The sequence below is a fragment of the Lepisosteus platostomus genome, chromosome 4 (assembly GCF_059453375.1).
Source record: "Lepisosteus platostomus isolate fLepPlt1 chromosome 4, fLepPlt1.hap1, whole genome shotgun sequence".
Taxonomy (NCBI): domain Eukaryota; kingdom Metazoa; phylum Chordata; class Actinopteri; order Semionotiformes; family Lepisosteidae; genus Lepisosteus; species Lepisosteus platostomus.
Window position 1 is genome coordinate 18910068 of NC_142614.1, and position 22874 is coordinate 18932941.

The 22874-nt window shown below is 38.4% G+C and overlaps 1 protein-coding gene across 2 annotated transcripts in view; it reads left to right on the top strand.

The window, feature by feature from the left end:
• The first annotated feature begins 615 nt into the window (after positions 1 to 615).
• The window catches only part of mfhas1 (multifunctional ROCO family signaling regulator 1), a 49457-nt gene continuing 27198 nt past the window's right edge, over positions 616 to 22874 (top strand). For both annotated transcript variants that reach the window (XR_015935891.1, XM_088628849.1), the window contains exon 1: positions 616 to 3944. Coding sequence is in view for 1 of the 2 variants with exons in the window: in XM_088628849.1 (XP_088484975.1) it covers positions 1064 to 3944 (2881 nt within the window). In the remaining variant the exon portion in view is untranslated. The remainder of the gene's footprint in view (positions 3945 to 22874) is intronic.

Consider the following 22874-nt stretch of genomic DNA (forward strand, 5'->3'; position numbering starts at 1 on the left):
ACGTTTTAAATACAGTAAAATACTTTTCTAAATTATAGTAATGACAAAATACTTTGCAATATTATTATTGTAAGGTGTTACGGGAGGTGCAGTGTCTTCATTAATACTAAATTAAAACAGCAATGAAGAGGTGTAAAACCAAAGTGACCAATTAAATATTCATATATCAAATGAAGTTTAATTAGACGACAGCACTTGAAATAAACAGACTAATCTTAAAATTTAATGAATAAATTTCGGAAATTAAGCAAATAAACTAAAGGCTTATACGCGAAAACATTAAATATTTCATTTTTTGTTTAAACGAGAACTTAAAACGTAGCTGTATGTGTTTCTTACAGTTTCTTATATTAAACTTTTCCCTAACAAAAGAAGAACTCCAAAACTACATTTTGAAAGCAAAGAGTCAGCGGCTCGAGTGTGCAGCTGAAATACCCGTACTAATCAATTCTAGAATAACCATTAAGTTTTTAAGTTAAGACACATTTTAACATACTTAGACAATTACAATGCAGCACCCAGTATTGTGCTACAGTTCACGCTGCCCTTACGTTTCGTATCCATCGGTACCTCCTCTAGAAGGTGGGCTCAGGGCTCTGACGCACTGTTAGGCGTTGCTGCAGCTCCAGTCTCTCGGCGCAGCTACAGCTGCAGTCGGTGAAGCTAAGGCGGAGGGACTCAGCAAGGGAGGAACACGGTACATGTGTTACTTTGGTCGGATCATTTCGTAAATCTGCTAAAAACTGGACGGAATGTGAATGTCGTGGTACCGGAGGACGCGCTGGCGGTGCCAGGCGACCTGCCTGCCGTATTCAGTGGACTGTTCAGGTTAATTCTCCTCATTCATTGAGGTAGGCTTTTTTTCTGTTCTCCATGGCGCAGATGAAAAGGATGCGAATATTCTTGTTTTTGCCCTGTTCATATCATTTTATGATAGAAAAGCGAGGCGTTATTGCCGCTCGTAATGCCTTTGTTTCAATGACGATAAATGTGTAGAAGACTCGAATTGGGAAGGAACTGGGACAAGTAATCATGCTGCCAGGATAATAGATGACTACTCTCAATGAAAACAAGGAGGAGGGGTCTTAGTGAAACCATGGCTGAGAAGGAGAACAATCTGAAAACAGCCAGGTTGTGGAGAGATGCTGCTCTGCGCTCCAGGAAGCTGAGAAGCAACCTGCGCCAGCTGACCCTGAGCACCAATAACAACCAGAAGATCACTCTTCCAGAGAACATCAATGAGATAGAAGTCCTCAATCTTGGCAACAACTCTTTGCAGGAGCTGCCAGATGGACTGGGGGCCACACTTACCAACCTGCGCATTCTGATATTAAGGAGGAATAAATTTACCTATGTTCCTTCAGCTGTTTTTGAGCTCAGGCACCTGACGGAGCTGGATCTAAGTCACAATTGCTTGGGTCACTTTTCTGAGGAAATACATTGCTTGAATAGCCTGAAAAAGCTGTGCATCAGTCACAACAAAATCAAATCTCTGCCAATGCAGATAGGCATGTTACATTGCTTAGAGGAGCTGGATATTAGTTTTAATGAGCTGCGCGAGCTCCCTTGCTCTTTTTCCCAGCTGAAAAAGCTCAGAACACTGGATGCAGACCACAACAAACTCACTCACTTCCCAGAGGAAATTCTGTCACACAATGACCTTGAAGAGTTGGACTGTTCAGGCAACAGGTTTGAGGGATTGCCAGGTGGAATTATGATGCTTCAGTCCATCAAAATCTTGTGGCTGAGTAGCACAAGAATTTCCACTTTGCCTGAGACATTCTGCAATCTGAGAAATTTGGAAAGCCTAATGCTGGACAATAATTCTTTGAAAGCTTTACCACAGGCCTTTGGAAAAATGCAAAGACTGAAAATGCTGAATCTTTCTTCCAACTCCTTTGAAGAGTTCCCTCTGGTTATTCTTGAGATCTCTGGTTTGGAGGAACTGTACTTGAGCAGAAACAGACTGACGCTTGTTCCAGAAGATATAGGCAAGCTATGCAAACTTGCCAATTTGTGGCTGGACAATAATAAAATTACGTACTTACCTGATTCCATAGTGGAGCTTGGGCAACTAGAAGAGCTGGTATTACAGGGTAACCAAATTGCCATCCTTCCTGACAACTTTGGAAAACTCTCCAAGGTTAATATATGGAAAATTAAAGACAACCCGCTCGTGCAGCCTCCTTATGAGGTGTGCATGAAAGGCATCCCTTATATAGCGGCCTATCAGAAAGAACTTGCACATTCCCAACCTGCTGTGAAGCCGAGGTTAAAGCTGGTTCTGATGGGGCTAAAGGATGCTGGGAAGACTTATCTGAGACAATGCCTCATTACAAAGCCCCAGGACATGACTGTTGGAAATGGAAATAAAGGGATTGACGTGACAAACTGGACAGCAGATGCTGAACGGAGCCTAACCTTTATTGTGTATGATTTGTCCGGAGCGCAAAGCTATGATCTGATAAAGCCGTTTTTTCTTTCTCCAGGTGCTTTGTACATTCTTGTTGTCAACTTGAAAACATATGTATCCAGGCATTTTAATACTTGTGTGGGGTACTTCTTGCATCTTCTTAGTGCCAAAGTCCCACACGGTGTTGTGTGCATTGTAGGGACTCACACCGATTTGTGCGACGAGGTGGAAATTGAAGAAAAATGCCTGGATATCCACCGGCAGATTGCCCTCCAAGAAAAAAGAGACACGGAGTTCTTACAAGGCCTGGTGGAAAAGGTTGACGAAGCTCTCAACCAGGACTATGACATGAGGAATTCTAGCCCCCATGTGTTTTACTATGGGGTCTCTGACAGAAACCTTCGGCGCAAGAAAGCGCAGCTGCAGTATCTACTTAACCACCGTCTCCAGATCCTCTCCCCAGTCTTCTGTGTCAGTTGTGTCCGAGACCTTCGAAACACACAGAGGCTGAAGGAGAAGCTCATGTCAGTCGCCGAACATCGGGAAATCTTCCCCAACCTGCACCGGATCCTTCCGAAGTCCTGGCAGATGCTGGAGGAGTTGCACTTTAAACCCCAAGATCTCTGGCTGTCCTGGTGGGACTCCGCCAGGCTGGGACTGCAAGCTGGACTTACAGAGGATCGTCTGCAAAGTGCTCTCTCTTACCTGCACGAGAGTGGAAAGCTGCTCTACTTTGAAGACAGCTTGAGCCTCAAGGAGTATGTCTTCCACAACCTCCCAAAGTTCATCGACATCCTCAATGTCTTCTTCCAGAGGGACGCTGTTATGCTCCTGGAGAAGCTACTCTGTGAATCTGTTGGGGACCAGATGAGAGCCACCCAGCTCCACCACTATGTGGAAGGGTTCCTTCTTCATGGCCTCCTGCCTTCACACATCATCCGGCTGCTCCTGAAGCCCCATATACGGACTCAGCAGGACCTGCACCTCATCCTTGAGCTACTTGAGAAGATAGGCCTCTGTTACTGCATAAACAAGCCTAAGTGCAAGCCTCTGAATGGTGCCACCATGTGGTACATGTTCCCTAGCTATGTTAAAAATGAGGTGCCACATGCAGAAGCCTGGATCAATGGAGGGTCTGGTGTTTCTGGTCAGCTGTTTTCAGTGGAGCAGCTGCAGATTGAGTACAGCTTTCCATTTCTTTTCCCCCCTGGCCTTTTTGCCAGGTACAGCGTACGGATCAACACCCATGTGGTGCAACGCTCGGATGGCAAGTACCAGATATTTGCCTATCGGGGAAAAGTCCCTGTTGTGGTCAGCTACCGGCCTTCTCGGAGCAGGCTGCAGGCAGAAACCTTGTCCATTGCCAGTCATGCCTCTTTGCCAAATATCTGGACAGCTTGGCAAGCTATAACCCCTTTAGTGGAAGAGTTGAATGTCCTTCTCCAGGAATGGCCAGGCCTTTACTACACTGTGCATGTCCTCTGTTCCAAGTGCCTTAAAAGAGGGTCACCTAATCCCCACACTTTCCCAGGTAGGTCTGATTGGCAAAGTCTGTGCAGTTATTTGTGTTTTATTGCAATTTGTTTCTGTTCATTACGCAAGGAAATTAATTAAATTCATAGAAGTAATCAGAAAATGTCAAGCCTTTTCATTGTCAGTGCTCAGCTTTATTATGGAAATCACAGTATTTTGCAGCCTGGACCCTCTAATGCAACACACTTCATAGCAGTCTTTAGCTTGGTCACGTCCGTTTATGAGTATGTGCCCATTTGGAAATGAAGCTTGACAGTGTAGCCATGATTAGTCTGTTTGCTTAGCTGAAATCAGTGTCTCTACTCAGCGTTGAAAGGATTATGTCTAGCATTACAGGCAAGCATATTGCATAGGTACTAAGTGTTACACTGTGCCATGAGAGGATGCTCATATCTGACACTTCCAGGACATTCAGACTGAGAGAGAAACAGATAAATCTGGCAGAGAAGGCTGTTTTTTTTTCTGTGTGCCTGACATATTCACTGGCACACATCTGGCTTCTGTCCTTTAATACAAATTTTCTCAAGACTGGTGTCTAACACAAATGATGAAAAACATAAGGCAACATAGGAAGTAAAAGTTAAGGTGAAATTTAAAATGTTGTAGTTTTGTCTATGTATTATAGCCTTAAAGGTTCTTGAGGTGTTTTACATTGCACTGCAGGAATGTTTATGGTAATTTGAGATACTAGCACTAATAATAATACTTCTAATACTGCTGTTACTACTGTTGAAATTAAATTTTCTTTGGCCAGGCATTACATAAACATAAGAATTCTTCATTAATTCTAGTGGAGTATTTCTTGCACAATAATAAGGTTGCTTAATTTGAAGGGCGTAAGAAATGTACTGTAAGTGAGCATTTTAAAAGTCAGCAATGATATTTTGGTCAGTACATTTAAAAAGTGCCTACACCTGAAGATGGCTTAACAGCCTAAACATTATATATATATTTTTTATTTTTACTGTTCTGTATGAAAAGAATCTTTACCTATTCCTTTACATAACTTTACATTGAAACAAACCCTCACATTCATATTTGTCAACACATTTCAAGAAAACACCATATTTTAAAATTACAGTTATAGGTATATATTTAGTTGAATAAAACATATAATTACTTGAATTTACTTGGTACTTGGTGTTCCAGTCTGAACTATACTAAAGGGAAAATTGTTACATACATAGAGTACATGAGCTTCTCTTCCAAAAGTAGGCTGTTTGAAGTTTGCTTGTGGTACATTTGTTCGCAGTATACACTTGGGGTTCCACTCAAGGGTGGCGGGAGTGTGGGACAAGCTCCACAGCCATGTTGTTCAAACTGGAAACCCTGGTTCTTTTGAAGAAATGGCTGGATGAGATCATTTCAATTAGCTTTTAAAAAAAAAAAACAACAACAAATGAGCTGTCTGAACCAAATGGCCTTTGCTCATTAGTGAACGATCAGATGGTTGTATTTACTGACATTACTTACAGTATGTGCCGGTGTTGATACATTACTCTTTAGAACTCTGCTTGGAACAGCCTTGATAAGGGTGAGCAGATCACATAGTATTGCTCTGTTGTGCTCCCCACAAGGCTCTTTATTTACCATAAGGGAGGTTTCATAATAGAGAGTACTGGAAATCATCAGGGCACAAACTGAAGAGATTGCACAAACAATAGATTCAGGTGGTTTCTGGTCATATATTTGAAAAAGAATTTTGCTCACAAATGATATCCAGCATAACTATTATTCTAATGGATTTTACATATGAGAGATGGAGTGTTTTTTATCCAGCAGTCATTGAAGGTGAGAATTAGGAAGACAGTACTGTGAATGTGCTAACCATGCTGCAACAGCAGGAGAGCTCAGGCACAGAACTTCAGTCTGCTGGGCTTCCTTGGTGCTGCAAGAATTTTCAAACTCCTTGTGAGTTGTCTCCACACTAAGGACAACTAAGAACCTTGGTTGAAGTTGGAATGCTTGGTGCCTTAAGAATGAGTCTCTTAAGGCAATGCTTAGTTGTGTGTCTGTTGTTGACAGTTTAAAAGACTTTGTGTCAGAGTTTTCACTGTTCAGCTCCAAGCAATGCCCGCCCTGCTTGTATACTCTTAAGTAAAATCTTTGTGATTTTGAAGCAGACTTCAAAGCCTTTAAAGACACAGAACCATACTCCTGACTGGAACCCAGTTATATATCATCACTGCTATTTGAAAACATCTTTACAGTTGCAAGACATTAAGCATTTAGATATTATTTGGATGTGTAAATTAATAGGTAGTGTTATTTTGTCTTGTCACTATACAAGGCAAAGCAGCAGGATATAATGCTATACAGTGTTTGTCTGTTTGGCTAAAGATATGCATACAATTTTTTCCTTTGTTGTTCTAGTTATGATGTCATGGCCAGTGTCATAATGCAGATGCTATTCCAGAAAGCCTTGGTAAGATGATATCTGTTTCAGGAAGCTGCACAGGCTGACGTGTCTCCCAGGGTGGAGAGTGGAGCACTTCAGTCGGGTGTTCCCTGGGGTTATTGTGAGAAAGGCAGGAATAATTGGTCTGTTCTGGCACAGGCATATAGTCTTTCATTTCACTCAGAAATCCTAGAGTCCTAGGAGTTTAATACAGTAAACTCCCTATAAAAGAGGACCTGACATAACACAAGTCCTCAGTGAAGCTACAAATCAGTGAAGGTTTGTATTTAAGTAAAAATACTAATAGATGCATTAACATAATAGGTTATATGTTGGGTTAATAAAGGTATCCTAGGCCTGATACTGACAGTGGCTGGCAGTCCTAGATGGACTTGGCTTAACCTAAGACATACTGTAAGCTTGCACTAATTACTCCAGTCCAGCTGCTTTTCTGACTGGAACATTACCAGCTCTAACTTGGCAGTGAAACGCATGTTGCCATGGGGACCTCTTGAATTTTGCCTGCTGATAAGAGTTCTAACAGCATACGACAGGCCAGAGACTGTTGAAACATAATTGTTGCCAATAGAAACACAATCAGCACAATGAAAGTATGCAATTATGAAAATAGGCAAATATTTTGAAACATTGCGATAAAATAAAACTAGTTATGGCAATCAATATTTGTTGCCTCACAACAAAAGCTAAACATAACATAACCTTCCAACCTAATGATTAAATTATATTTTATTGTTCTAATCTAATTATTTTTTTTAACAGTTGAAGACTCCTTTTGATTGATCTTACAGTAACAGTCTAATTCATTTTATTGTATATATTGGTTTTTTTTACACCTTTGGATAACTAGGTTTTGGGTTTGGGCTGTTCTGTGATCCATTTGCCAGAAAATGGAACCACACCGAAATAAGCTTTTTTCAGAGTACTTTCTTTAGTTTTACAAAGAGCTTTTCACCTTGCCTTAGTTCAGACACCAAAGGCTGTAATGAGCAATGACCAGGACTAATGGAACAAGTAGAGTTCTGGTTTCAGAAAATGGTGGAGAAAACTATTGTCATACTGCAAAGGTTGAAACTGCTTATTGCATCCTGAATGAACTGTAGAAAAGGAAAGCATTGACTACAAACTAATCAACTTTGCTCTGAGAGTCAAAACACATTTTAAACCTCTGGCTCTTGTGTACCACTGTTTTTTAATACTTTTTTTAGCTGTGGTGCAAAACATTCCAGTTTTTTTGTAATATTACATAAAATTAAGCAAAAAAGGTGAATGTCTAGCAAAGTACAGAAGTAAATCTAAATTGGAACAAAATAATCAATTTGAAACTCCTGACTTTTTGTGTTTCACTGCGAGGTGTAAACAATTTTCTTTTGTTACTGGACAAAATACTGAACTGGCATTTTAAACTATTAAAACCCTGGTTTGTGGGTGCGAGGTACATCATTCCGATTGTTTCAGTAAAATGCCTGCTTTGTCTTTTAGAGAAGTACCTACTAGAGAAATACCTACTGTACTGTATTGGCATACTGGGACTTTAAAGATAATTGACGAGATTGCACAGTTAGAAGGAAACCTTTATGTAACCAAATGAGTTAATTGACAACACATTCTCCTTTACTTTGTACAGAACAACATTTTACTGGAGCATTTTTATCAATGTACCTTGCTCAAGGGTACAGCAGCAGTAATGTACCTAGGAATTGAACCAGCAACCCCCAGTAACAAATCCAGAGCCTTAACTGCATTTTTAATAGACTTGCTGTACTGAATCTCTTTGCCTTTTGTGATGTTGCTTGTACATGTGAAATACTTTAACAATGCTCACTTACATCAAGAGATTGTTTTAATTATTTTGTTAACCCTGTAATTTCAGTGCAGTGAACTGTTATGCAGTTGCACTCATTTATGATGCATAAACCCTCCTGTAATTGTTTCATTTTTTCAAGTTCCAAATTCTCCTGATAAATTATACAATGTCCTCTTTTATATAATTTAAAACTTTCTTTGAAAATTTGCTCCTTTGATAGAGGAGGTGTTAGTGTGCATTTGCACAAGTAATGTTTCAGTGATGTGCATGGATGTTCTGTATTTTGAAACTTAAACTTCAGAACTGAATCTGTTGGCTACTTTCCATCTCTCTGAGGTCATGACATTCCAAACTCCTTCACTCTCTGTCTCTCTGTAATACTGTGCTGAAAAGCCTGACTAGTGTGGGCCATAGCTTTGAGAGTCTTTGTGGATTAGTTCATGTCCGGCTCCCTGTCTGGTTGAAGTCAATTGGAATAATACAGTTTGCAAGAAAGCTTTAACTTCTAAGCTGAAAAGAGCTGTGCAATGTATCTGTCTGTACCGCTGAAACTAAGGAAAAAATGGTGTTTCCCATTTGGACACCAACGATATACAGTAGATCGAAGAGGAATTCTGAATTATGTGATGAGGAAGTCAAGAAATCTAAAACATGTAAAAAGTTCCTAATGAAATATATGTAGGCTCAAAAAAAGTTAAGTTAAAATTGCAAACAGTGCACAAAACTATTGTCATAAGGAATAATATTTTTTGCTGTAGAGCAGATGTTATAGGTACATTCTGTATACTGATTTGCATTTGTCAACAGGGCTGACCAACAGGAGTTCTACAGTAATTGTCACATGCTAGTAGTGTGTGTGGCCACCTTTAGAAGGAATGCAAGCTGTATACACATGAATTAAGTTGCAGAGACTGACCAATGTGAGGTCCCAGTATGTCATTATAGCATTGTGCAGCCAGGCTGCCATCAGTCACTACAAGGGGAGATCTGTGGCTATGAACACTCTGTCAAATTAGTGGTAGGGCACTGACTTAGTCCAGGACTAATTAGTCCAGTTGGTTCTTTTCTGTGGATGTTCCCAAGCAGGGTGCTGTTGTGTCTTATGTCTGCTGTGTTTCTGGGTTAGGCACCAGTAGTAACTATGACCCTCAGCAAGACAAACCAGTTTCTGCAAAAGGATGGATGGAAAAGCCTGCAAGGAATTTCATTTTTAAGGTGAATTTGTGCTCTCTTTTCCCTAGAGCTCTCATTTAATTTACAGTAAGACAAGACTGAGGTCGGTTAATGTCCATTTTGCAGTCTGGTTCGTCTTCCAATGTGTCATCCAAGAAGAGGTTCATTTATTAAGTCTGAAGAATAAAAAATGACAGCTGGCTAAGAAAGAGGCTGGTTAGTTTACTTTAATAATAGGTTTTTTGAAGTGGAAAAAGCTGTCTATTCCCAGAAATGATGCTGAGTTTTTGTAATATTTTTGTGTCTGTAAGTGAAAAAATGTTTTCTGGTAGTTCATGTAGTGTTTAAAACCACGGAATAGCTGCAGTTGTGATGAAGTTCCCAAATGGCCTATACAGTATACATTTTCCCCTTTTTTCCTTATTCAAATATACATAAAGGGCCTGCAAAGAGATAGTCAAGGTCTAGGGCATGCAGAGTAATATCATAGAATAAGCCTTGCTAATTACAAGCTGATGGGAGAGATTGTCAGTAGAAGTCACACTGAGCGAGAGTCACATTACATTAAAGGTCAGGTCTGTAGGCAGCAAAATCCACTCTTTGCACTCATTCCCCTTTCTCCTAATTAGCCTAGTTGACATCATTTGTGTGTTTTTAGCCTTGGCCTCATGTGGCCTGCGTAGGAAATCCCCCCCCACCCCCCCTTGTCAGCAGTCTTTACTGAAAAACCCCCAACTGAATCAATTAGGATAAAAATACAAGTGTAATCTCCATATGAGAAGCTCCAGACTGGGTGATTATCCACTGTGGGCTTTGGAAAATGTGAATAAAAATTCTGCTATAGGTCAGATTGATGGATTTTATTGCAAAAATGTAATAATAATGTATTTCTGAACACATTCTGCTACTCAGAAGAAACAACAAGCAATGTTTTTTTGTTGTGCCTCTGTGTTTTGAGAGTGGTATGTCTCTACAATGGACTAACGTCCTGTCAGGGTGTATCCTGCTTGCAGGCTCTGGCTCCCCTGGGACCCTGAGTTGGAAGAAGCAGTTAGAAATTGGATAGATGGATGGATCTTGATGGGTTTTCTTTGGCCTCTCGGTGTACAGGGTCTGTGTCTGTGTGTCTAAGCTGTTGTTTCACAAGTATAGTCACTCTCTTTTCAGGCAGCTCATTTTACAGTGACAGTGCATGTATTTTCATAATAGAATTGCATCATTTGTGAAACTAAAAAAAATGTTGTGCAGTAATTTTACATTAAACGATTCTGAGCAGGGACTTCAATACTGTGTAGATCCACTCAGTTTCCATGTCTTACAATACGACAATTCTGCTGAAGCAGTGAAACTGACATTTCTGGGATCTCTTTTATTTTGGCTGAGACACCAGCTTAGGCATTTGTTCAGTGAAGTCAAACTATTTCAAGCAGCGCATTTTTAAAACAGTGGTCTGTTACCACGGCAATGCAGTCTCTCTATGAAACATTTTCAGCTTTACGCTCTTTGGATACATGAAGTAAACATAAATAAAAAATGTCTATCAATATTACAGCCAGAGGCTAAATAAAAACTTTCCTCAAAACAACACTTCTTAAAAAGAATACATTAATGCATTGAAAGTAGAACCCTTACTGGAAGACTGATTTATACTATTTCTGTAAAAAGTGTGATTTCCAATCTCATGTATCAACAACATGTAGAACCCCCTGCTGTTAAAAGTGTAGAAAGTGATCTGTAGGTTATATAACTGGTATTTTTTTAGAATTAAGCAGTGAAAGCACACCATTCATTTAATCTAGTACAAGTCACAGTCAGATGTGGCATGTTGCTACTGTATAGTAGTATGGCATGAGCTAAATTGAAAATGCTTTTTTTTTAATTACCAGACCATACAATCCCTTTTATGGCACATTTCTTGTCTGTGGGATTTAAACATTTCCTTCAGCTTTGATTTACATGTTTTCTGTCTTTCCTGTCCTCATTGTTTTGCATGTAGTCAAATTGTCAACTGAATTAGTGAATTACAACAGATGAAGCAGTTGCCGAAGTGACCATAATTATGTGAAGCAAAAGCACTTCCACAGCGCGTGTTGCAGCTGAATGCATTCACTGAGGGGCCATTCCTTGTCAGCTACCCTGACTGTATTCCAGAAGCCTCACACCTCACAACCTCACCATTTCAAACGCACCAGAGTTGCATATGAATCAGGCAGACCTGTGTTGAATGAAATTCATCAGCTCAGGGTAGTGGGGGATAACAGTGTGCTCTGACCATAGTTCGAGTGGGGGTTGGTAGAGTTGTCTCTCTGGTGTGTTCTAGGTTAGCGAGTGGAATGTTTGGAATGGAAACTGACCCGAACGTGCTCTACCCCCACCAGCTGCAAGCCTTTTCTTATTTTAGTTGACATATCTTGTTCAGAAATGGAAAAGTGCCATGCTGGACTGTCTTGGATCTCTTATTTTAAGGAATAGAGTACACAATTTTGTCTCTTCTCAAATCTCTTCTGACTCTCTTGGTACTGTTAGTTGGGTTAAAATGTGATTAATGGCAATTTAAAAAATCTAATGCTCTGCAGAGTAAGAAATGTCTTATTAAAATATACTTCATACGTAATCAAAGTTACATTTTTCTGAATTATATCCACATTAATGTTAAAATAATGTAAATCAGCCTTTGTTCCTTTCAATTCTTTTTTTATTTGGTCTTTTTGGTAATTTACTGCTTCCTTAAATGTTTTTCCATTTACTATGTATTCAATGAAGGTTATGAAGACAAAGTGCTTTCCATAAAATAGAACAACTGTTCTTTATTTGCACAGTGGGGGATCTGGTGTCAAGATTGCTGTTGTTGAGTATGAGCAGCTAATGACACCTGCAGTAAGAAACCTGTATGTGTGTTGCCATGGGAACAGGGCCTGTCTGTGCTTTGAAAATGAAGGCCTTGTGTTGGCAGCATATTGTCTCTGTGTGTCTGGAAGTGTTTCACAGAAAAATACACCTTGCTCTGGGTTTTTCTCCTTTATCTCATGTCTTTTTTTATAGGTTGAACTACTTAAAGCTGTACATTTTTAATAAATTGCTTCAATACTCATTCTGAGTGTAAACAGTATTACAAACCTGCTTGGCTAGGGAACAGGTTTAGATAATTATTAGTTTAAATAGTCCTGAAAGTACCAGATTTCTTTTTACATTTCTTCTCTTCCAGATTCTGATTAGGTCAGGTTTTACTTCATTTAAGCAAACTGACCACATATGATCTCCCAGAGATGAATAAAAGGAAAGGAAATCTTCCACTTCAATGTTCTTTGAGCATACTCTTGCTTAAATGTTTTCAAGATTTTTACTGTGCTATTTGTTGTTTTAAAAAGAAGATCTCTTACTAATAATCCATGAGTTACAGTGGTGTGAAAAAGTGTTTGCCCCCTTCCTGATTTCTTATTTTTTTGCATGTTTGTCACACTGAAATGTTTCGGTTCATCAAACAAATTGAAATATTAGACAAAGACAACACAAGTAAACACAGAATGCAGTTTTTAAATGAAGGTTTTTATTATTAAGGGAAAAAAAATCCAAACCTACATGGCCCTGTGTGAAAAAGTGATTGCCCCCTAAACCTAATAACTGGTTGGGCCACCCTTAGCAGCAACAACTGCAATCAAGAGTTTGCGATAACTGGCAATGAGTCTTTTACAGCGTTGTGGAGGAATTTTGGCCCACTCATCTTTGAAGAATTGTAGTAATTCAGCCACATTGGAGGGTTTTCAAGCCTTAACCGCTTTTTTAAGGTCATGCCACAACATCTCAATTGGATTCAGGTCAGGAACTAGGCCACTCCAAAGTCTTCATTTTTTTTTTTCTTAAGCCATTCAGAGGTGGACTTGCTGGTGTGTTTTGGATCATTGTCCTGCTGCAGAACCCAAGTGTGCTTCGGCTTGAGGTCACGAACAGATGGCCGGACATTCTCCTTCAGGATTTTTTGGTAGGCAAAAAAATAAGAAATCAGGAAGGGGGCAAACACTTTTTCACACCACTGTATATGGGGCTATAGGCAAGCCTCACTGGTATTCTGGATTCCTATTCATTACTAAAGTCATGTCAACACTTGGAGTTGGATTTTGTTTGTGCGTCTGCAGACATGAGGAAAATTAAACTGCTTACTTGCAGACACTCTATTGAATGGTTGTTTGGGTCTTCTTCATTGGCTTCTAACTGTCAGACATGAGTAAACAGCCTCAGTGGTCTGACATTTTTGTGTTGGTCTGGCAAAGTGCTGAGCTGGGATCTGTGGCTCTCACTGGCAGTCTGATTCTTTTCTTTGTTCCACTGAAAGCTGCTGTAGACTGTATTTAATTATATTGACAAAATGAGACATTTAACACTGCATGTTAGCTCGGTGTAATTAAGTGCATTATCCCTAATGTACTGTATGTATCTGAAATAAATAAAAATGTCCAGGGTTTACCTTTCAATGGGAACAGCTTGGATCCATATTTCATCTCCTTGAAAACGTATCAGATGTTGTTTTACCCTGATTTACAGTACCTCCTCAGAATGGATGTTATGCCATCACAATAATCTTTACAGTTCTGAGCCTTTGAAAATTTAAAAGCCTTTTAAATTAATTTAAAAGTTAGGAGGAGTAGGGCTGATATTTTCTGGATTGGATTAATTTTAATTAAAGCAGAACCGTATTAAAGTCTTATAAAACTTAGGAACGACAGGTGTAGTTGTAATGTCCCTACAGTATGTCAGCTCACCATGCCTGTTGGAATTGATTTACAAAAAGTGCAGTAGGTTCTTTCTTTCTCATTCTCTTCTAAAGTGCATACACAAAGGAAATGCTAAGCTTTTTTTAGGAAGATACATTGTTTGGCGTTGTCTTCTGTACTACATCCCCTACCAGACTGTACTACATTCCCTACCAAAAGGATAAATGTCACGATAAGAACATAAGAAAGGTTACAAAGTGAGGTCCGTTGACTTACTTAAGGGAGCTACCAATATTTTTATGTGAACTCCAGTCTGTAGGCATTAGCTTTTTGCCAAGAAGAATAAAAATTGCATTGACTGAGTTGTTTGGCTATTAACACACCATGTACAGTATAACATCTAGTGTTCACTCTACATCCTGATCATTGTTTTATTTCTGTGTGAAACTTTGCTTAAAATAAGGTCTTAGCTGCATTGGAAATTGACTGAAGAGAAAAATGTACAGGAATGAATAGGGTGGTATTTAAGCCTGGTTATTAGAGGAGTGGAAGAGAAAGTTAATATCAGGGTGCACAGAATGGTATAAAAATAATCTTCATTCAGCCGCATTGGAAAGGGCTGAACTGCAGACATTATGTTACCCTGAGCTGAATGGAAGTCCACTTCCAGCCTTCTCTAATATGTACAGTAATATCTATAATCTATTGAAATTGCCTTTAATTAGCAGCATTAATGTGGGATAAGATTGGTACGCAGAACTGTATTATAGAGTGGACTGACTGCAATTGAAAGTGAATTGGTTGTCATAAGCTAATGGACTGGTTGGGCAAAATGTCTGTGCACAGAACTGCTGATTTCTTACAGTTTGATAAAATCTCCACAGCCAGTGATGAGGCCATTTCCAGATTTAGGTTGGCTGTGCCAAATTCCTGACCTAAACTCCACTGAAATGTGTAATGAGCTTGATAGGTACATGGGATAGTATGCTAAAAAATCTCAGAGAATGTGAAATTGTGATGGCTAACAAATGGAGATAATGTAACGATAAAGATAGACTAGCATGCCAGCAAAGCATTGTTTTATATAGATTCTTACTTTCCAAATTATATACCTCTTGCAACGTTTCCCTTTTACATGAGGGGACAGATTGTACACAGAACAAACAAATTACTTTGCTTGTTAGTGTGCTTGAGGTTTCATCTGATAGGCTGGATAATGCATGAAAATCTGAATCATTTGGAAATCTGGTGGTTGCCTTTTGCCTCTGTGAATTTAGCTTCTGAATTCTACAGTAGGTGCTGAACATCACTGAGCTCAGCAGACAAAGCATAAAAATAAGACAGGATGGCTATAATATCTGTGCTTTAATTTGAGTACTTTTAGTACCTGAAGACTTTGTTTAATCCAACAGATTTGTTTGAAGTGCAACATTAATTTTCTTCTCATTACTGTTTGGCACTTTCGTTTCCAGTATTGTAAGTTTTTACTCTCTGTGATATTTGTGGTTAAAAGGCAGAACATGAAAGGATAACATATTACGTTTTTTGCACATTAAACACAATTTTGACTTTGCAAACTACTTACTAACAGTCACAAAGAACAGTTCATTTCTGTCATCAGATATCAATGACAGTAAAGAAAGTTCACCACTAAAATAATTTTTAAGGACTTTCGAACCTTGAAGTTATTTTTATTTTCATTTTATTCAGATATAGAAAACAATAACAATTTCTCTCTATACATTACATTTTTTTCCAAATTTAACTCAAGAAGGTTCTTGTATCCTCCCATAAAACAAAATTAGGATCATATTGCCATGTATAAACTTCTTCTGATGTTTTAAGTAAATAATACTATCAATACATAATAATGTTTATGTTGATGTATATATGTGTGATATAGCTAGCTTTCTTTTCCACAGTAATTATGGCTGATATAGCAAGATTGTGGGTGTTTATTGACATTATGTTGTGTTAGAAACTGTCGTTTAAATACTGAATTTCAACCAGTGCAAAGCACGGACTCTGATCTTAAAATAAATGTTGACGCCAATGTGGGAGGCCAGATCACAACTGGCTGAATAGGATAGCTTAATTTCTTTTTTATGCTAATCATTAACTCTCCCTTTCTTTCCCCAGATGGCTTTGGTTTTACTTGAAGCTACATCTCTACCGGACATAATTTATTTCTTTTTATAGCAGCAGCCTAATTTGAGCCTCAAAGCCATAGATTTTTTTGTTATTATCTATTTTGAATAATATACCGAGTTTCAAAGGAAACATTAACTGCAACAGATTAAAATGGGTATTATAAAGATATTGGCAATCTTTTTTGTAGCTGGTGCATTGACATTATATTGAAGAGAAATGACATAGGTAAATTCATATGCTGATTAACATCTGCCGTGTGTGTGTGTGTGGCCACTGTTGGAAGTAAGAAAGCCATTGTTTTACAAGCAGCATGAGGGCATGTGTTGTTCAGCTGGAATCTTGCCATGTTAGAATGAGCCTATAGGAAGGGCAGCATATGAGGTCCCAAGACTTGATCGATGTAGCATCATGCAGTCAGGTTACCATCACTGAATAAGTCCAGCCCCCAGCATCCTGATGGCACAGTTCTCTGGAGAAGAGAGCCATACTGTTTGCTTTCTGTGTTTTTCTCCATTCTAGAGATTCACCTCATCACTGTATGCAGCAGTCACTTCAGTGCATCACTATCACTTATGAATGATCATTCTGCCATTCGTAATAAACATTGATGGAATATTAATGGAAAAGTAAAGCATAGTAAGTAATGTAAAGCCACTTGAAGCCATCTGTAAGCATAAGAGGTAGCATTGTACCTGCCAGAGTAGTCGTTAGGGATGTGGACTCATAACTGGAAGGTTATGGGTTTTTGTTCCTAATTGTTTACCTTTGATTAATGTTCTTTACCCTAGCTGGTCTTGTCCACACAGCTGAGTGATTAGGTTCCACCTTACAATGGATAAGTTGTCCATCCAGGGGAGTCTCACAAACTCTTATTGCACTTAATGCTACAGAAACTCAGTTGTACTCAATGCCGATGAGCCTCTAGGATGATTGTGGTATTTATGCAACTATTTAAAAGTCTGAAAGGCCTCTTAATGGAAATATATGTTTGTCAGTTTCCATGTGTGACCATGTTGTGTTTGCATTTATACATATGGAAATACCTTGGTGTTTCAGACGTATCATTGCGGAGAACACTTTGTTGCTTGTGCAGTGTCCAGTTTGTTCTAGCAAATGCTTTCTCTGGAGGTTCTTGGAGTGCCATTGCTTTGTAAAAATTGAGGAGAGAACCTGACAGACAAAGCCATTTACAGATTTATAAATTGGGTAAACAAAAGAAAAAAAAAGCAAAACCATAACAGGATTTAAAAACACAGAATAACTTGGTGTATTATAAGTTTCATTTTTAAGCATCGGAAAAAAAAGATCCATTATTGCTTTTATTAATTTGCTGTTCTCAGACTGCTGACTAGTATCTGGCATTTTCATAATAGTTTAATGAAAGGCTGTTGGACTAATACACTTGGTTAAATAGTTGCTTCCTTCCTTATTACTCAAGTGCTGTAATACAAGTATTTGATCAGTCCCCGTTTTCCAGGGAACCATTCAGGTTGATCACTCAACTGTCTCACTTAGTCTGCAGTCTCGGTTTGTTAATTTTCACTGTTGGCATGTATTCTCAGATGTCTGTGATGGTGTAAACTCCCAATTGTCAGCAAAGCGCACCTGTCGGAGAACAATGTGGATATGATGAGTTTAAATGCAACCTCTTAGTATCTCATTTCTAAATTGCTTGAAATGTTAAGTACTTTTTATGGGAAAAAATGTTTTGATTAATTTCTGATTATAATCTAGCTGTGTTTTTTGAAGAAATGATATTCTTCAGTTTTTGGATTAGGGGGTTCCTTGTCCCCCACTCCCGAGTCTAGTTTTCTGACAGGGTTAGAAAAGAAAGTACCTTTTTATGAATGTGAGTCAGGCTTTTGGAAATGTAGGATTTGGTCTTGTAGCACAAGGCTCACAACATCTATTTTAGATGTAAGAAGAACATTATTATATAGGTGAATCAGAAATACTTTTCCCCCAAGCTCCTTCTGGTTTGTTGTAAGCAGTTCTTATCTAGCCTATGCTTTCTGCCTGGTTCTTTTCCAAAATGGGTATCCCCAGGTTTTTACCCAAATGTTAACAGCATCTCATGACAAACATTTTGTTGTAGAGGCCTGTCAGTGAACTGTAACATTTTTGAAAGGTCAAAATTAGAAGTCTGTAAGGGTTTGACATTGTGGAGGGAAGAGATAAGAAGCTTGAGGTTTAAGAAAGAAGAAATGGGTACTTTTTTCTATTGCAATTTTTCAAGCTGTCTGAGTGAATGTGTTTCTACTATTTAGGTATTTGGCAGGGTGGCCACTAACTGAGAAATTTATATTAAGAACTAAATCATTAGGTGCTGAGGCAAAAAAGCTTTGTAAAAGCTGTGTAAAAATCCTTGAATTCTTTGAATGAGGTGATGATGGTAGTGGTGGTACAGTATGCAGATGTAGAAGAAAATCAGTTTGGCAGTTGATACTTACCTCCAGGGAGCATTAAAGGGATAGACTGAGATACTCAGGGATAACTCTCAATTTGCATTTTACTTCTTATCTGATTTCTGTATCACAGACTTGTGTACTGATGTATTCTATATTGTCAGTATGTGTTTTCTTCCAGAAATTGGGATGATGGTAAAATCTTATGTGGCATCCTCCACTCTAATGCTTAATTTAAAATTGTTCACAGTGTGTATATTTGAACAGTTGAGCACCCTAGCACGGCTACCTACTGCAGACCACACACATTGATAAAAAAGCTAATGAAACAACACAGTGGCTCATTCAATTTGCAACATCTTGTGTTGGAAGAAGCCTGCATTCCTTGTGTCAGAGGATGCTTTTCTGTGCAGTTAAGATGACTGTGGCAGGCCCATGCAAAACCTGACCTGCTGTTATCCTTACTTTTTGTGATGCTGGCCACTACTTTACCAACATCTTTTTCTGTCTCTGGATCTTTCCCATTCTATCAGCTGTGGATTAGCGAAGCTGCCTTTGTAATCCTTTTAGCAGCTAACCAAGGATTTGCATTGCTGTAACAAGTGAATAGCAGGTGACTTACAGTGAAGGAAGCTCAAAACTCTGGCTGCCACAAAATGCCAAGGTCTGTGAGACTGGGCGAAGGGGGAGGGAGTGAGCTGCACTGTTGCAATTCTTTCAAGAAATTATTTAAGAAGTTCAAGAAATTATTTGTGCACTACTACATACTGTATAAGAGGGAACACAGTTCATTTGTCACTGAAATATAGCACCCACCTAGGTTATAGTGTGGAAGCCATTGTACTTCAAAAGCCCCGCTACACAGCTGATTACTACACATATTGAAATAAGAAGGACTATTAAGAGTGACAGATTGTGCAAGCCCGAGATGAAAGTCGATCAGACACCATGGTTAACATCCCTGCATTTTGAGTAATGCCATGGGGTCTTTAATGATCTGTAATGATCAGTTAGAACCTCCTTTTCACATCTTCTCTGAAGGATGGCACTTTGGAAACTGCATCGCCTTTCATCATACTGAAACATTGGTTTGGAAATTCTGGCCCAGAGGGAAAAGTGCCACCTACCACCTGGTTTTCCTTAGAAATCTCTCAACCTGGTACTGATTAGACCCAGCTTTACATAGCTTCTGAGGATCTGACTAGAGGCTACAAAACTGTAATTCTGCTACCAAATACATAACAGTTTTACAGCTCCACCTAACAGCAGTTACACCCAGTGAAACACCCTGATATAGAATAATTTAGTCCTTTTACCTTCTTTATACAGTTCCATGCAAATGTTTGGGATACTTCTATTTGTTGGGCCACATTTTTTTGTTTTATTATACTCTTATTTCTCCACCCTTTCCCCCTTGGTGCTTAAAATAATAAGTCAGTAGATTGGTGCCAGCAGCTTTTAAAACTGCTCCAGTAATGGCTAAAAATTGTAATTTTGGCTTTGGATAATCCAAATCATTTTCTGCTCATTTTTGCCTTTTCTTGTGCAGTGCGAGTAAATCGTCTTACTCTAAAGACACTTTGCAGCTTTAATCAGGCTTTAGACAATTATATAGCAATGTAATTGTTCTTGCTAAAGTTACTAATGAACTCCTTATGGCTGCTGATTTATTCTTTTAGATTTCTGCATTGAATTTGATACATTAAATTATGACATTGTGGTTACTCAGGAAGTGTTAGGCAGCTGTGATCCTAGACTTAAATTTATTAAGTCTTAACTTGCTCGATACTGGGCCCTCTGTTATTTAGTATTTACATGTTTCTTATTGGTCAAATACTAAAATCAAATGGTCTAAATGATCATTTCTATGAAGATTATACTAAAATCATGTCCCTTCTAAATCTGGTACTAAGGTACAGTAGCTGTTCAGAAATCTAATTATGTTTGTCATATAAGAACTTGGCACAATTCTTTTGTATCTTAATTGTGAGACTAAAGTTATGAAGTCTGAAACCTCTCCTCAGTTAGAAATACTACAATCTTAACCTTGACATCTGATGGCACTATGTTTGAGTTTCATTCCAAAATAAAGAATAGGTGGGTTATCTTTGAACCTGGATTGACTTTTGAGTCTCGGAACAGAATATTGTAAAGAATTTGTTTTTCCATCTTGGCAGTGAGTTGCCAGTCTGCGCCCTATGCTGTCTGTGTCTGCTGTGGAAAAACTGGTTCATGCTTGTATTTATTCAAGGATTGATGATTGTAACGCCCTACTTGATGGAGTCTCTAAAACTACACATAACAATTCTGCACATATTGCAACTCCAACTCTAACAAAGCTAGAATCCAACTAGGGTATGCGCAAGTGATCACATTACATATGTCTTAGAGTCCCTGCACTGGCTTCCTGTCAGGTTTTGAGGTACTTACAGAATAGTTCTACTTGAGGTCAAGGCTCTGTATGGTATGGGTTCTCAGTGTGTTGCCAATATATTATCTGTCTAGTTCCCTCCATGTGATTTCTCTCAGATCATTCAGGCTTATTATGAGTTCAGCTGCTTGTTCTGCACACAACGGGTGATGAGGCCTTTGGCTGCAATGTCCCAGAGCTCTGGAACACCATCCCGACAAATATTAGGGACTCAGCCAGATCAGGTGCTTTTAAATCTAGCTTGAAAACTTTCTTTTTGGACAGGACTTTTTGGCATTGTTTCACTTTTTGTATATGCTTTGCTTTCAGTTTTGTAATTTTCATTATGTATTATGGTAAAATGTGCCTTTTATTTTTATTTTATTTTTATTTATCTTTGATTTGATTGCTTATATAGTTTATATCAAACATACGTTTATTATTATTGTTATTGTTTCTGTAGTCATTATGTTTTGAATTAAATTTATTTGCGATATTAATACCTTATGGGGTGAGAGAATAGCTTTACAACTCCCATGTTTCCAAAATGCAATAAAAGCATATTTATGCCAGGTCGCTGAAGTCAGTCTTTTGCTGTTTGTTTAAGTTGCAGATTTTAGGCTATTTGTAGATTTTCTAAACTTGTATTTTTATGAAAGCTGCTCAAGAAATTAAGAGAAAATTAAATGGTTGTTGCTTGGTATATTTAGATACAATAGAAAGGCTGGCTAATAATAAGATTTTAATTACTAGCTATAGGCAGTTCTTTGGAGACATATTGTCACTGCTGGAAATAGATCAGTGTGTGTAGTTGTACCTGCAGATCTTCTCAGTCCTCTGTGGAACACAAAGTTTATTTGCACTTTTAGTCCTTTTAAAAAATAGAACCATATAACAGGATTTTTTACTGCTGTTTTCATTCCTGTGTAATATCTCCATTGATATTGTTTGTCAGTAAGAATTATTTCAGTCAAAGTGTTCTCTCTTTAGCCGAGTACGGTATTTATATTTGAGTACAGTGGTACCTACAGTGCAGAATTTGGCTTTATCCTTGTTTTCAAGGCACATTGTCAAAATATTTTGACGTCTCGGCAGGGTACCTCCTCATTTTTTTTTGCTGCAGACAGAGTGAACACAATGGGGCTTAAGGCTTAATAACATTTGTTCTTGGTAATGATCTCCTGTTGACAGATAAATTCTCTTTACTTGTTTATGTTCACCAGGAGACCAGGAAGAACAATGATCCATGCTTGTTTCAGAGTGCCACATTCCAGATATGTACGTGTTAGGACCTGTGAGTTTCAAGGCCTTGTGTTACATGACAGAAGCAAAAACAGTAGATACTCGTCTCTTTCCTTAAAGGAAGAATAACATGAATGTTTTATGATGAGAGCAGGCCATTCAGGACACCAGAGATTGTGGGTGGATTTCGGTCTTCCAACCTGGTGTAATTACTCCAAAAATGGTTGAAGTGATATCCAAAAATGAAAACATTAAGAAATGTGAAATGGATTTAATGATCCTTAGTCATGCAAAAAAAATCAAACAAATATATTTTGGCTCAGAAACTGGCATTGGGTTTAGAATAAAACATACTTTTGTAGTATCATGATAGAATTGATCATAAATTAAATGCAACTACATTCTTACTATCAGTAGAATGCATGCATTACCTTGAAATGCTTTGATGGCATCCGAACAGTGGGTTGTGTACATGTCTGATAAGCTCTTAGTTAATGTATCTGTTTTCCGTATTTTTTGTATCTTATTTTTTACATTGATTGTGACTGTGGTTCCGTTCTTTGCTCAGGACGTAGGAGTTGCTGCTGAGATGATTAGTGAAAGATAAAGGTAATA